The sequence below is a fragment of the Taudactylus pleione genome, unplaced genomic scaffold, assembly GCF_031769625.1.
Source record: "Taudactylus pleione unplaced genomic scaffold, aTauple2 ptg000170l, whole genome shotgun sequence".
In the NCBI taxonomy this organism is placed as follows: Eukaryota; Metazoa; Chordata; class Amphibia; order Anura; family Myobatrachidae; genus Taudactylus; species Taudactylus pleione.
In genome coordinates, this window is record NW_028284572.1 from 9378827 (window position 1) to 9393078 (window position 14252).

Sequence of the window (14252 nt, forward strand, 5' to 3'; positions counted from 1 at the left end):
AAATGCTAGATGTCAGTAAATTATTTTTCTAAAGTTGTTAATAAAAATATATTTTAAAGGCTGGCAACCTCTTCTCCTCTCTTAAAATTAGAGATACACCGAAGCGTTGAACATTGCACATGCTGGAAGTGGTTGATGTGTTTGGTATAGCCCATTGGTATCTTATAGGCTAATGGCTGTCATAGTTCCTCTGAAGTGAGAAATTACTTCAGTTTTTAATTACTGAACTTTGGTCGGATCTTTATGCTCATCTTCTTCATTGAGTACCAGGAATCTTTCCAGTTCATATATACGACACCATCATCTGTGCCGTGTTTTGTCATATCTGGTGAGTAATTACCACCCCAGTAATATCTGCCATTAGGATTAGCGGAGTGACATCTATTGTACCACCAGCCACCACCATCTTCTTTGGAACACTGTTTGTTCGGGTCTGCATGTAACCTACAGATAAAATAAAAAGAAGATCAACTATCATTTTCTTTGTGGTTATCATTAAAATCAAGGGAAAAGAATCGTGCAGCGTCTTAAATATCTCATTCTGCTTTCCCAGAAGGATTCATTAAAAATCCCGATAGTCAGGATGTGGGCGCTTAGAATTCCGGCACTGGAATCCCGACACCTGTCAGAATCCCGGTGCCGACATCCCGACTGGAATTAGGGATAGGCACTATGGGGAGGGTTAGGGTTAGGCACTAGGGGGAGAGTTAGGCACTAGGGGGAGGGTTAGGCTTAGGCACTAGGGGGAGGGTTAGGGTTAGGCACTAGGGGGAGGGTTAGGGTTAGGCACTAGGGGGAGGGTTAGGTTTAGGCACTAGGGGGAGGGTTAGGGTTAAGCACACAAATGTTGGAAACCATCAGAGTCTGCCTGGAATCAGGACCAATGAGACATGGGATGGGACCAGGTGATGGGGGCATGGTAACTGGAGGGGGTGCAGCTATGCCCCCCAGTACCAGGGCCTGGGAGTATGTTTTTATGGTGTGCAAAGGGGGGGAATGTTCACGGCATTCTGAGCGGTGTGGTTATTCCTCTTCTGCGCTCCAGGACCCCAAGTGAGACCCGTGTACTTTGTGTCTACCCCTCGCAGTGCCACTGCCTAGAAAAGAGCAAAAAAAACGTATCCTTCAAAACAATGTATAGTATAAGTTCCATACATACCAGCCATCGTTGTCTCTGTCAAATGTACTGAAGAACATGGCATTGTGTATTGTCATGGTTCTGTTCTCTCCTTTCAGTTGTGGTGCCCCTTCTAAGAGAGCATTGCCGGCATTTCCCTTGTAGCCAGTGACAGATATCTGGTATTTATTTGCCTCACTTTGTACAAGGAACCCAGTGTACTGCGCTATCACTGCACTGCCGCTCCAGTCTTCCATTTCAATTATGGCTTCTGAGGGCGCTAGGTTGGTGAGCTGGCTAATTTTTTCATTACCCAGCCAGAATTCACCTAGAGAAAAGTTAAATAAAAAGTCAGTTTCTGATCATAGAGACCTCCCTTCTCTTGTACTGTCCCTGTCTCCAAGGCCCTCCCCCCTCACAGTCAGTGATCCATCATATCTGTCACCCTTCCCATGGCACTGGATCATTGAGTACTACTGTCATTAAGTACCTGTCGTTTTGTAGTATCACTAGCTCAATTTATTAGTCCTCCCCTCTACGGTCTATTTGAACCTTTATATATTGTACTAATTTATACAATTTTAATCTACCCTGTATGGCGCTGCAGACACTTGGCGCTATAATAAAAATATTAATAATATAATAGAGTCAAACATTTGGGAAAATTGGATACAGGCCAGAAACTCAAATGCCTTTAACTGGTGTTGTCTGAAAGTGAAATATAAATCACTTCAATAATAAAGTGTTTCCCAATTTTAATAAGAATATTACTACAAGCTTCTCAATAACAATACTGATGGTTTTATTCAATGTACAATAGAAAACCGATCAACATTGATGTTGCATTTCTGTGGGTAAATCACAAATTTACTAATACTAAAATTGTCTGCTAGTAAATGTATGATTTAGCCCTAGAAACACAACAATTTTGATCGATTTTAAATCGATCAAAATCAATTAAAATCGACCTTTAGTAAATCTACCCCTTTAGCTTTGGAGATCAGACAAGTGCTAGGACCCTGCTAAATTCAGGGAATACACCAGAATGATACTATTGGGAGGGGAGGAAATTAGGTAACATGATATTATTTTGATAAATAAGTAACACGTAAACATGATTACAGGTATAAATGAAATTAACCTGGCATGTCACAGATTTTCTTTCCTCCATCATGAGCAATATTTCCAAATCCATTTTTGTAGGCATCCCAGGTTCTACCAAATCCAACACTGCCATCTTGTCTGTTCTGGATCATTGTCCAACCTGCAAAATGTATATTATTGGTTTACTAAGTACTGTAAATGACATGACCTCAGTGTATGCGTGATATTAAGGGCAGGGCCGTAGCTAGGGTAGTGCGGCCAGTGCCATCGCACAGGGCACCACAGGTTAGGGGGCGCTGTTTGGGCCTGTCAAATTTCTGTTTATTATCATTCTTGCTTGTAGCTTCCTCTTATTTCATCTCCAGCATCTCCTGGCCTCCCCTATATCTTCCCTGGCCCTTTCCCATGAAGCCATGGTCCTTTTTTGGGTGCATTATGCCCCTTTGAAAAATGACGGGGGCGCCAATGCTCTTTCTGACACAGGGCACCAAAAAGTCTAGTTACGGCTCTGATTAAGGGGCATTCTGTATTTATTATTAACAGCCCCTGTACGGTGATAAGTAAGATTTTTTTTTTTCACCACTTTTAGTGGTGATGTAAAAAAGACCCTTATCACCACATTTTTCATTGTATGACCTGCTGGATACTGTTGTCATTTTGGACCATATAACTGAACCTTATAAACTGAACCCAGGGGCATATTAAGAGAGCAGAGGGCCCATGTGCAGACTCTCCATCCGGGCCCCCTCCTCTCTATCCACCACTGTGTTGCTCGCAAGTGAGCGTTTATAGACTCTGGTGCTGTGTCAGAGTCTACTGCGCATTTGCATGTCTTTGGGGAAATGCTCACCGCAACATTTACCCTGGTGATTTATGCAGCATTGGAGTGGGACTCTGGAGAGGTAAGTATTGAAAAATATGGGTGCAGGGTGTGCCGTGTGGGCACCCCTTGACCTATGGGCCCGTGTACACCGCACACCCTGCATCCATTTTAGATACGACCCTGACTGAACCTGTATTCTTGCCTCTACCGTCATAAACAGATAAGTCTAAACAGGTCTGTATTGTAAGCTTGTGCTATGCTGATATAATAACCAACATTTCCAGAAATAATTTATTAGCTGTCACCTAAACAGTGCAAGTTTAAACATATACCTGTATATAAGCACAACTGTGTTTGCAAATAATTTGACCTTGGCATCATGTTAACCAGTAGGGCCAACAATACTTCAGGTAAAGACAGGAAACATTACTTTGTGCATGGGATGCCCTTAAAGGCCCAAACAGTGACGTCACTAGTGGGTGTGGGCCACACCGGGTGACAACATCCAAGGGGGTGACACCAAAGTAGCAGAGTCACTCTGCTATTTTGGTGCCACCTGCTCGGATAGTGTCACCAAACATCCACTGCAGAGAGAGGCTGGGTGCTGCCCAGCAGCTCATGGAGCACTGGGCAAGACCCCTGCGTGACGTGAATGGGGACGTGACTCACGGTGACTCCCTCAAAATGGCACAAAACTGGGGGCGTGGCTATGTCAACATGAGGCATCGTCCCCTTTTGCACATGCTTTTGGTATTCACTATTCAGTAAGTATTCAGGCTGCCGCACCGGGTTTCACAAGGTATAGCGACGCTGCTGGGCCCAGGCTATATGCTGCTCATTCATATCTAGTACAGTACTAGTATGTATGCTCTGTAATATACATGCTACCTATTCATATCCTTTATATTGCAGTTCTGCTATCAGTTCAGTAATATTAGTTAAAGAGAGAATCCCAGCTGCAAATTCTGCATTGGGCCTTTGAACATTCTAAAAATGTATGGTTGCCCCCAAGTATGCGACAGCCATTTTCAAATTGAACATGCTCACCTCCATCTTGTGTGGTCATGTCACAGTACACTTTGTATGGTCTGAAAAATCCATCTGGTTGAATCAGATACATTTCGGATGTATCCCCACCTTTCCTGTAGATTTCTTCACACTCTGCAATAATAAAAATAATTCCAGATAAGATAATAAGATAATGGTTGTTATGTATTAAGCAGTTCCCAACCAATGAGAAATCTATAAAACCTAGACAATAATAAAACATTTGCAGGAAGTTTACAATTCTTTTATGCTTATACTGGTTGGTAATTTTGTGTGCTTACAGGGGCCTAATTCAGAGATGTACAGAACTCTCGTGTCCATTGTTCACGCACATCTACGATGGTTTGAGATCTGCCCATGCATAGAAGCCGCACTGTGCATGTGCGACATTGCTCGCAGTGCCCTGGACACTACAGCCTGATTGACAGGTCCCAAGACGGAGCCGGGGTCCGTTTCCCAAAACAGAGGCTACTCTACCTTTGCCGGAGACCACTGGAATATTGCAAGATGTAACACATGGAGATCTGCAGTTGTCTGCCTGGGTGGAAATTGTGCTTTCCAGCTTCTGAATTTTGGATCGCAGGTTTTCCAACACTTGGCGGAGGATGCGGATGCTGGATGGAATATTGTTGTCTAGATTTTCCTTGATGAATGTGTACTCCTCATGCAGATCTTCACCATATTCATTTATAACATTCTGATTATCTGGAAAGGAAAGGTTTCCCCAGTTACACAGACGTGCTTTATCAGTTGTTCTGCACATTGCACTGCCCTAATAGTCCCTGGTAAGTGCTTTATATTAGATAGATATTTTAAAGACAATAATAATCAAATGTATGGGGATTAAGCATTTTTATGGAAAACTGTAACATCTGCAGCAGCACTAATCAGGAGGCTGCCCAGCACCTGTGGTATTGGTACTGGTACGGATTTACCAGTTAAGATATTTCAATTATGATTGATGTAAAAAACTCATTCTGGTGAGGTGCAGTGTGCACAAATCCCATACATACACTAGGCAAAATGGGGCTGCAAACAACAATCTAACGGCACTGTAAGGGGTCACTGCTGGTGCTCAAACGCTGTCACAATGGTACATCGCTGGCATCGTCCCTAATTGAATTGACCACACATTCTGTATTCTAGTATTGCTCCATTTGTGAGTAAGATTCTGCTTTCTCACACTACCGTCAGTCTAATTCCTCTATGGAGCTTTATTTGCTTTTTATTCTATGTGCTGTTACTAGTACTGAACACTAAAACATTCAGCTTGCTCACCTAGGAAGAACAAAGCAATGTGGCAGCTGCCATTCAAATGTGTAAGTGTTTATATGAAAAACATACAGTATTCTCTTCTCACTATACTGCGCATGATGTCAGTACCTACTAGCTTTTATCCCTGCTATCTATGCATTGAAAACCATAACCAGTGATTTCATTGTCATTTAACTTTGAGTTGGCTACAATATGTCTCTATTCTTCAGCTGGCTACATGGATGACAATTTGATTAGCTAATTTAGGGGTCTATTTACTAAGCCTTGGATGGAGATAAAGTGGACGGAGATAAGGTACCAGCCAGTCAGCTCCTAACTGTCATTTTTCAAACACAGCCTGTGTCTTGGCAGTTAGGAGCTGATTGGCTGGTACTTTATCTCTGTTCACCTTATCTCCATCCATGGCTTAGAAAATAGACCCCTTAATTGTTTCAGAAAAAATCAAGTCAAATTCAATGCAAGGGATGGACTCAAATAATTGGATATTCCAATGTAACCTTCTATGCGTTTGTGGATGGTAACTCACAATGGTCACATTGCCATGTGTGTTGCTGGATTTAATTTCCACTACTGATTAAGTAATTACAGACAGTGCACTGACATCTGATAAGTGTTTACACATAAGGCTAATAAAACAGACTAAAGTATCATGAACATTGAGATATAATATAAATTCTACCTGTGTTCAGTTGTTGACTTTCTTTGACCTTGTCTCCAAGCAGAGAAGCATACTTGTATATGTTTATAGAGGACTGTGATAGTGCCCTCACTCTGGGTTCTATCTTAGTCAGGGAGTCTCTGACATTCTTCTCTTGTTTTAGCAGTGTGGTGCGCAATTCACAGCCATTAGGACATAACACTCCCTGGAAGAATAAGAAATGTATGTCTAACAAAGAATGGTCATTCACCAGCTCAATGACTGCACACTTACAAAAGTCCTTCAGAATCAAAGTGGGGGAAATAAAATCAGTTTTTGGAGAATGTCCATAACCACTTTAGTTGAATTGATTATGATACTGAAACAGTTGCCCGCAGAGTGAATGGGCAGAAGGGTTGCTTAGTGCGATGCTGCTTGGAGATGTAATAGAAGTTGGTACCCAACAAGATCTACAGTACTGTAATGGTCTTCTAACTTCTTTTATTGCCATGGGAACTGAAGTGTTAGGGCTCAATCCAGTTAGCTGCAAGTCCGTTAGCGGTGCAAGTAAGTGTAACTGTTTGCTGCACTTACGGTACTACCAGGCTCACGGATTTCTGTTTGCAGCCCCATAGCGATACGCACAAAAATGCGCAACTCCAGGGTGAGTTCAGGCCACGAGGGGGGAGAAGTGTGGTGCCGTTGCCGGCGTTTCTACTTCTCATCCCCTTTTGCGGCTAATTGGAGTGAGCCCTTATTGTCCACGAACCCCAAATATCAGTATGCAATTACTCTGGTACCCCAAGCGTCAATGTGTGATTGTTCTGGGACCCCAAAAAGGCAGTTTACAATACAATATGTTGCGTATCTGTCAAACAGGGTATCCCAAAAACACTTTCTGAGATGATCCCTAGGGTCTTGGCTCACAGATTGCGTACTTCTGATCTAAGTTACATTTCAAACTATTTTCTTATCTTCATGTAATCCTCTAACTACAGCTCATGTGTTTTAGATGCAGATATTTAGATTTATATATAGAGATGGCAGTTAAAGATATATATTCCTAGCTAATATACTAAGGGGTAAATTTACTAAAGTGAGAGTTTTTAGAAGTGAGTTTTAAAAGTGATGTTGCCCATAGCAACCAATCAGATTCTACTTAACATTCAACTAGCACCTTCTAGAAGATAATAGCTATGGGCAACAACACTTTTAAAACTCACTTCTAAAAACTCTCACTTTAGTAAATTTACCCCTAATTATGATAATCAAAAGTGAGATTCCTAAAAGACAAAATTTTCAGTGGTGTAAAAACTTTCTTAAGCAAATTACAGTAAATCATTTTCTATACTAAACAAAGTACAATTTATATCATGTATTTATAGGATTAATACATTTTAACTAGGGATGTGCAGGCTCGGATAGGTTCGAGTTTGCACGTGGAGTTCGGATTTTTCCCTCCAAAAAAACGGAACTCAGAACGAGGCAAAACGTCATCTTACATGGACGAACATCATCATTCCTGGACAAAAGACCAGGAATGATGATGTTCGTCCATGTAAGATGACGTTTTGCCTCGTTCTGAGTTCCGTTTTTTTGGAGGGAAAAATCCGAACTCCACGTGCAAACTCGAACCTATCCGAGCCTGCACATCCCTAATTTTAACATAACCTGACAATGATAAGTACACAATATAACAAGCAACTTTGTTACACAGGAGTTATGAGAACTGATTATTCTGCACAGTATATGCTAATAAAGTCTATGCCTTAAAAAAATATTTCCTGAAACCCCCTACTCGTGCTGTAGTGTTTCCCAACCCTGGTTCTCCTGTCCAGGCACCTACTACATACATTTTCTCCTGCTCTTCTCAATCGCACAAACATCTCCAGAAGAGTCTCCATATAACTCCACTACAACACTACTCACTGCTCAAGGTGATGTTTTACAGATGTTCATCATAAGTGCTAATCCTGGCAATGCATATTCCTAGCCTGCTCGCAAAGACGTCTGAGTGTCCTGAGCTAAAATAAGAAAAACTCCTGGGCCAAACAACAATAATAACACATATATCATTGTAGACTTTACTGAAAAAAGTCATTCGAACGAGGTGTCACAGTCCAAATAAAACACAAAACAAATATCCTTATTTTGCAGCTTACCAGGATGTTGTTACTTTGCTGTGATATGAAAATCTGACATAGCCTACATCATTTATAAAGCACTACATTATATATAAAGCACTACATCATTTATAAAGCACTACATTATTTATAAAACACTAAACTTTGCGAGACCATGGCCACCACAACATTGCACAATGATTTTGCCCATTCTCCTGCCCTTTCTGAACTTAATGCTCAAATATCACAGTCTGTTTCCATAGGTGACCAGCATTTGCCATATTACTCTGTCATGCCACGAAAGTCTAATAGAGTCTTCCACCCATCCCGTCTTTGTTTATTCAATGTAGCAGTTACCACCACCATCCCCAATTATATTGCCTAATACTCAGAAAACTAGCCTAATCCCTGTGTCCCAGTCATGATGCTCCCCCAGTACTAAAACCCTAATAAAAGGGCTAGCCTCTATCCACTGAATGATTCCTGCTCTACTCTTACCCCAAACACTTCTTTCTATTTATTCCTGTATCTTATTAACACCCCTTTTTACTTTATGATATGCAATTCTCATACCGTTTGTTCATATGCATGTTTGCAGCCTCCTTCATCAGGGTAGACTATGGCTTCCTTCTTCTGCCCTCTGGTCGGTGTCTTGGTTGGACGTAATGAATAGTATCCTCCTCCACTGGCTGGTTGTGAAGGAGGGCGTCTGGTGGGAGCTAATTTTTGTCCTGGAGCAAGTGGCCTATGTCCTCTGGCATCAGCTTCTGTTTTATTGCCCTCCGCAACCTATGAGAAAATGTGACCATTTACTGTAGTGTTTACAAATGAAATCCACAGCTACTGAGATAGACCTCTATTATTCTATTAACACTATTGTTTACACACATGTTTACATTGTGACTTCTTCAGCACTACTATAAATGTTACATTGGTGAAACTGTACACAACATAACTATCTAATAAAATAATACAAAAATAAATAAAAGATAAAATGTGTATTATTATATTCTAACATTCATTGTATTACTATTTACCAATATACAGTATAGCCACAATTTTTTAGAGTGGCTGCAAAAGTGCAGTGACCTGCATCTATAGCTGTGACCAGTCCAGTTACAGTAATAAAAACAACTGGCTCATCGGATAATATAGAATACTACAATTTTACTTATGTTAGTAAATTACTGTCAGTGTGTAATCAATAGCAACCAATCAGCTATAATCTGCCATTCGTCTGACGACACTAAACTGCTACAATATTTTATCTACTTGGTTGTTACGTGTTTCAGCATACCATGTTCTCTGATGTCATATTATTGTTTTATTACATTCTGACTTGTGCTCACCCCGGGAGAAAGCATTTAGGGCCCCACTTACTGTATGAACGAGACATAACAGAATAAAGGGATTATGTTCTCCTTTCAATATTTAACAAACAGCGGTATCTAAGATTACCGCCGTTTGTCACTATGCCGGCAATGGGAATCCGACAGCAGCCTTTCCGGCTTCAGTGAAGCCCTCCAGGCACTATAGGGTCTCCGCTGGGTGAAAAGAGGACACCGCTGAGGAGGGGGATCGTCGGTGGACCTTCCAGGAAAGGTGAGTAATGTTGTATACCAGTGGCATACATATTCGTTAGTATCACTGCAATACTAAACTAAATATGTCACTGGTAATAAGGTATGTTCATAAATAGGGCCCTTAATCCAGCATGTATATGAGTTATGCTCCCTCCTGGACCACAGAACAGGTGTGATGTTCAGAGGATGCACAGAGGAGGCCGAGGAGCGATCATGTGAATCATTACATATTCTCTGTAGGGTGCTTTGCAATATGGTGGTGCTAAATGAATGAATAGATGGTGAGTTGGGCACCCTCTTGTGTCTGAGTATTTGTAAAGCATTCCATTCTACCATCCCTGGTAAAGCAAAAAGTCCCTCTCTGTGATGTGTAACATTATGTTTATGGTTGTATTTATGATACAAGGACAGTAGTATAAAGGGTTATGCATTATTACCTTTGTTTTTGTCTCTTCATCCTGCAAAATATATAAAAAGAGAGTTCAATAAAATAATAAAATAACACAGCATATTGATTCCTTTCAAGTAGTATATGGTTACAGATTATAAATTCTTTCAAAATACCAATTATAAACTAAATAAAAGAAGCACTACAAACTTGGGTAAGTGAACAGAATAACCATTATCAAAAGTATACTAAAAATAAGGTCAGTGTAGTCTAATTACCCCATCTTCTTCATCGTAATCACTGCACCACACTGCAGAGGCGCAGAGCACTAGTAACAAGGCCACCCGTATGACTGTAGCCATGCTTACTTCTAATGTTGCCTCACAAAGTAACATATCTTCTTATAGCTCTATGACAATGACACAAGACCTCCTGGCTGTCCTCTGATAGGATGACAGTTGCACAAAGACTCCTGTCTGTTAATAGGTAACTCACCCTGTTACTCTGTTTACAGGAACTGTGAGGTATAGTTATGTCAGGCCGAATTATTGCAAAATTAAGGTTTACATTCAGATTAGCAAACTAAAATAATGTAGTGATTTGATTTAGTAAAGTAATGCTCAAACCTTTCTTCATCATATTAGACTGTGTACTGTACATGTAAGGTGTACGCCAAGGCATAATGCAGTAATACATTTTAGCAAAATAAGATATGTATGGATTCTGTCAAGACTATGATTACAAAAACACAGCTGGCCAGTGTTACCCAGGTATGAATTTCTAGTGACACTTCTCCAACAAGATTGGCAAAATACTATGAGCTGGGGCAGGTGGAAATGGGGAGGTATTATCTAAACATCTAATGTGCTTAAGTATTATTGGCCTGATTCAGAGCCGGACACAATTAGCGCTCGCTCGTCCAGAAAATGGGGGTGGCTATTCAAATGAACCGTTCGCTCTTTGCGGTCTGTTCACGCCTCTAGGTCTGAACGAGCGAACAAAACTTGCGGTCATTTTTTGGGAAACTACGCCCCCTGGCCGCTCGCATCCTACGTCATGTCCGCTATTTATTAGATTAATCGAGTACATCGACCAGGGTATGTACTGCTCGCTATTCTTGTGGTTGGTTTTTGCTACCACAATTTTGCGAGCAGTTCTGGCTATTAAATAACCCAGTGACGTGGTCAATGACGCTGCTGTTTTAATTATGCACACCCATAAAACGCCCGTTTTGACCTTTAAGCATGCCTGCGTTCGGATCTCCACTCCCCGTTTTCAAGCACCTTCCCCTGTTAGCACCCACATACACCTCTTTCTGTCACTCAAATTATCAGGCATTCGCTATTTTGCGAGCACATGAATTTCGACCGCACTGACTGGTTCGCGCATGCGTATAACGATCCGTACGCATGCGCAGTTGGGCAAACATCGCTCGGAGCGAACAAGAGGCCGCTTACGAGCGGCTCTGAATCAGGCCCTGTGTACCTTGTTTAAACTTTGTAATTTTCCTGAGGGTTAAACAGATGTAAATAACATCACTCCCCAAAGCCACAGTATTAAAACTGCCTACTGTATGTACAGACAAGGGAAGCACACGAAGATCACTATATTATTTTTATTTTGCAATTATGTTTAATTACTGTGTGCACATGCAGAACGTTCTGAACAGAGGGGGTCATTCACACCCGCTCGCGAGCAAAGGACGCTCGCAAGCGGGTCGATGTTGCCCCACTGCGCATGCACACGACGGAGGGAGCTCCGTCGTGCGCATGCGCGAGACCCGGATAGCGACGGGCTCTCCGTCGCTCCGGGTCTCGCACCAAAGGGGGCGTGCTGTCGATGTTGATTGACAGCACACCCCCTTTGGTGGGTGTGCCAGGGGCGTGGCTGCCAGATGGAGGCGTTCCCATGGGAACGCCTACCGTCTGAAGCCGGCCCCACTGACATCACTAGTGATGTCAGTGGGAGTGATTTTGGCTCTGATAGAGCCAAAATCACTCCTGGGCTTGCGGCAGCGAGACCCTACCGCAGGGTCTCATCGCAAGCCCGATGGTCGCGATGTTCAAAGACCATCGCGACCATCTTTTTGGCCGCTCGCATATGCTGTGGGTGGTCACCCACAGCTATGCGAGCGGCCAGGAGGCCGCTCCATTTTCAGGTAGGAGGGCCCTGATTCAGAGCGAGCGCTCTGGTCAGAGCGTTCAGCTCTGAATCAGGCCCTGTGATCAATGATGCCTATGGTTATTTGTATTCATTCTACTAGCCGTGGGGGAGGTGTGTTAACAGTGCAATGCTGTAGAATCGCCGGCAATGGCACCGCAACTTGCCCCCCTTGCAGCCTGATCTTGGCCCTATGGGTCTACGAACAAATTCTACAGGTCTGGAAGTACCATAACTATCCATAATAGTACTGAACCCTTGGTTTATATGTACTCACCATAGGGTATACACAGTAGTGCTACTAGACATATTCCTGCCCATGCAACAACTATAGTGGCATAGGCTGGCAACAGCCACTGCAATATCTGTAATGATAGTGGGCAGTTGTGTATGTACAAAAAATATTCTAAATCATATTATTATTGGGCATGTTGGTAAATGTAGTTGGAAGGTGACTAATATCAGCTTGTGAGTAAGGTGGCCTCAGTAATCCCGAACGTGATCTGGGAATTTGGTGTACGTGTGTGGTCAAGCTGGACACCAAGCCTGTTATTTGGTTCTCAGGCCAAACAATAGAAAGGCTGTGTGTGTGGCCTGATACTGATAGTTGTTAGATCACAGGCAGAGTGACACTGCAACAACCCAATGGCTATAGTATTGGACAGGCAACAATCAATGATGATTTATAAAGTGACTCTGACTATCAGGCATTAGTCTCCGTGTCGTCTGCTACAGTTTTAGCAAAGTGAGATTTTGCAGAAATGTGTTTAACTCAAAAAAGTCAGGCAAAAGTGCATAACTTGGTTTCTGTGCACGCGCTGTATGGTAAAGATCTCTATTTGCGTCTTTGAGGAGTGATCGATCTAAATCAGTGTATGGGTACAGTGCTGTAACAGGGCTTTAATGCGCCAGCTCTATGACAAGTGACTCCATTCGCAAAGCGGTCTCTGGGCCTGATTCAGAGTTGTACACTAAGGAAAACGCATTTGCAAATTTTGCCACTTAGCAATTGCTAAAATATTCTAATGCAACAGGCAGCAGATTTTGTATTGTGATGCCCCCTGGAGCCCTCGTATCTGCCAGCAACTGCGTACACAAATGCAGCATTAGACACGGATCTGTAAAACATTGGGCCTGATTCAGACCCACTCGCGAGCGGCTGTCCGCTCGCAAGTGGGTCGATGTTATGCACTGAGCATGCGCACGACGGAGGGAGCTCCGTCGTGCGCATGCGCCAGACGCGACGAGCGAAGGAAAGTCCTTCGCTTGTTGTGTCCGATCAAAGGAGGCGTGCTGTCAATGTTGATTGACAGCACGCCCCCTTTGGTGGGCGTGCTGGGGGCGTGCCTCCCTGACGGGGGCGTTCCCACGGGAACGCCTCCCGTCAGAAGCCGGCCCACTGACATCACTAGTGATGTCAGTGGGAGTGATTTTGGCTCTGATAGAGCCAAAATCACTCCAGAGCTTGCGGTTGAAAACCTCAACCGCAGGCTCCGGCTCGCAATTTCGATGGTCGCGATGGTCTCGACCATCGCGGCCATCACAAAGCACGCTCGTATAGCCTGTGGGTGGTGACCCACAGCTATACGAGCGTCCAGGAGGACGCTCCATGAAAATGGAGCCCGGCCCTCATTCAGAGCGTGCGCTCTGCTCAGAGCGTACGGCTCTGAATGAGGGCCATTGGCTCCTCCAGTGAGGCTGTTTTCACTCAGAATGGCCAGGGTAACTGAGGCGCTGGAACTCTGTTCTCTGCGTGCGCGATCATGAACGCTGCCTAATACACGCCCAGGAAACGGCCCGACGCGCTCGCGCTTTGGTCAGAACTCCCCATAACCACCTACGTAACAGTCTCTTCCTGGCATCAGTGAGCGTGATAGCAATTCATTCGCAGCACGTGTGTAACATGGCTGTGACGCATGTGCAAACTACAGATAACTCAACTGTGTGAACATCGGCATAGCGTTCAACTCTGATCAAGGCCCTCTGTCAGGGGTG

The 14252-nt window shown here is 43.2% G+C and overlaps 1 protein-coding gene across 2 annotated transcripts; it reads right to left on the bottom strand.

Annotated features, from left to right (window-relative positions):
* Positions 1–215: 215 nt before the first annotated feature.
* On the bottom strand, positions 216–10459 carry FGB (fibrinogen beta chain). 2 transcript variants are annotated; one of them, XM_088475371.1, is made up of 9 exons: positions 10376–10459; positions 10147–10167; positions 8700–8915; positions 6046–6229; positions 4569–4796; positions 4092–4205; positions 2259–2381; positions 1160–1445; positions 216–444 (listed from the first exon to the last, which is right to left on the bottom strand). In XM_088475371.1, exons 1-9 carry the CDS (start codon positions 10457–10459, stop codon positions 216–218), a joined length of 1485 nt encoding a protein of 494 aa, XP_088331497.1. The 2 variants fall into 2 exon arrangements, with proteins under 2 accessions (XP_088331497.1, XP_088331498.1); XM_088475372.1 differs by lacking the exon at positions 10147–10167.
* Between the last annotated feature and the right edge of the window lie 3793 nt (positions 10460–14252).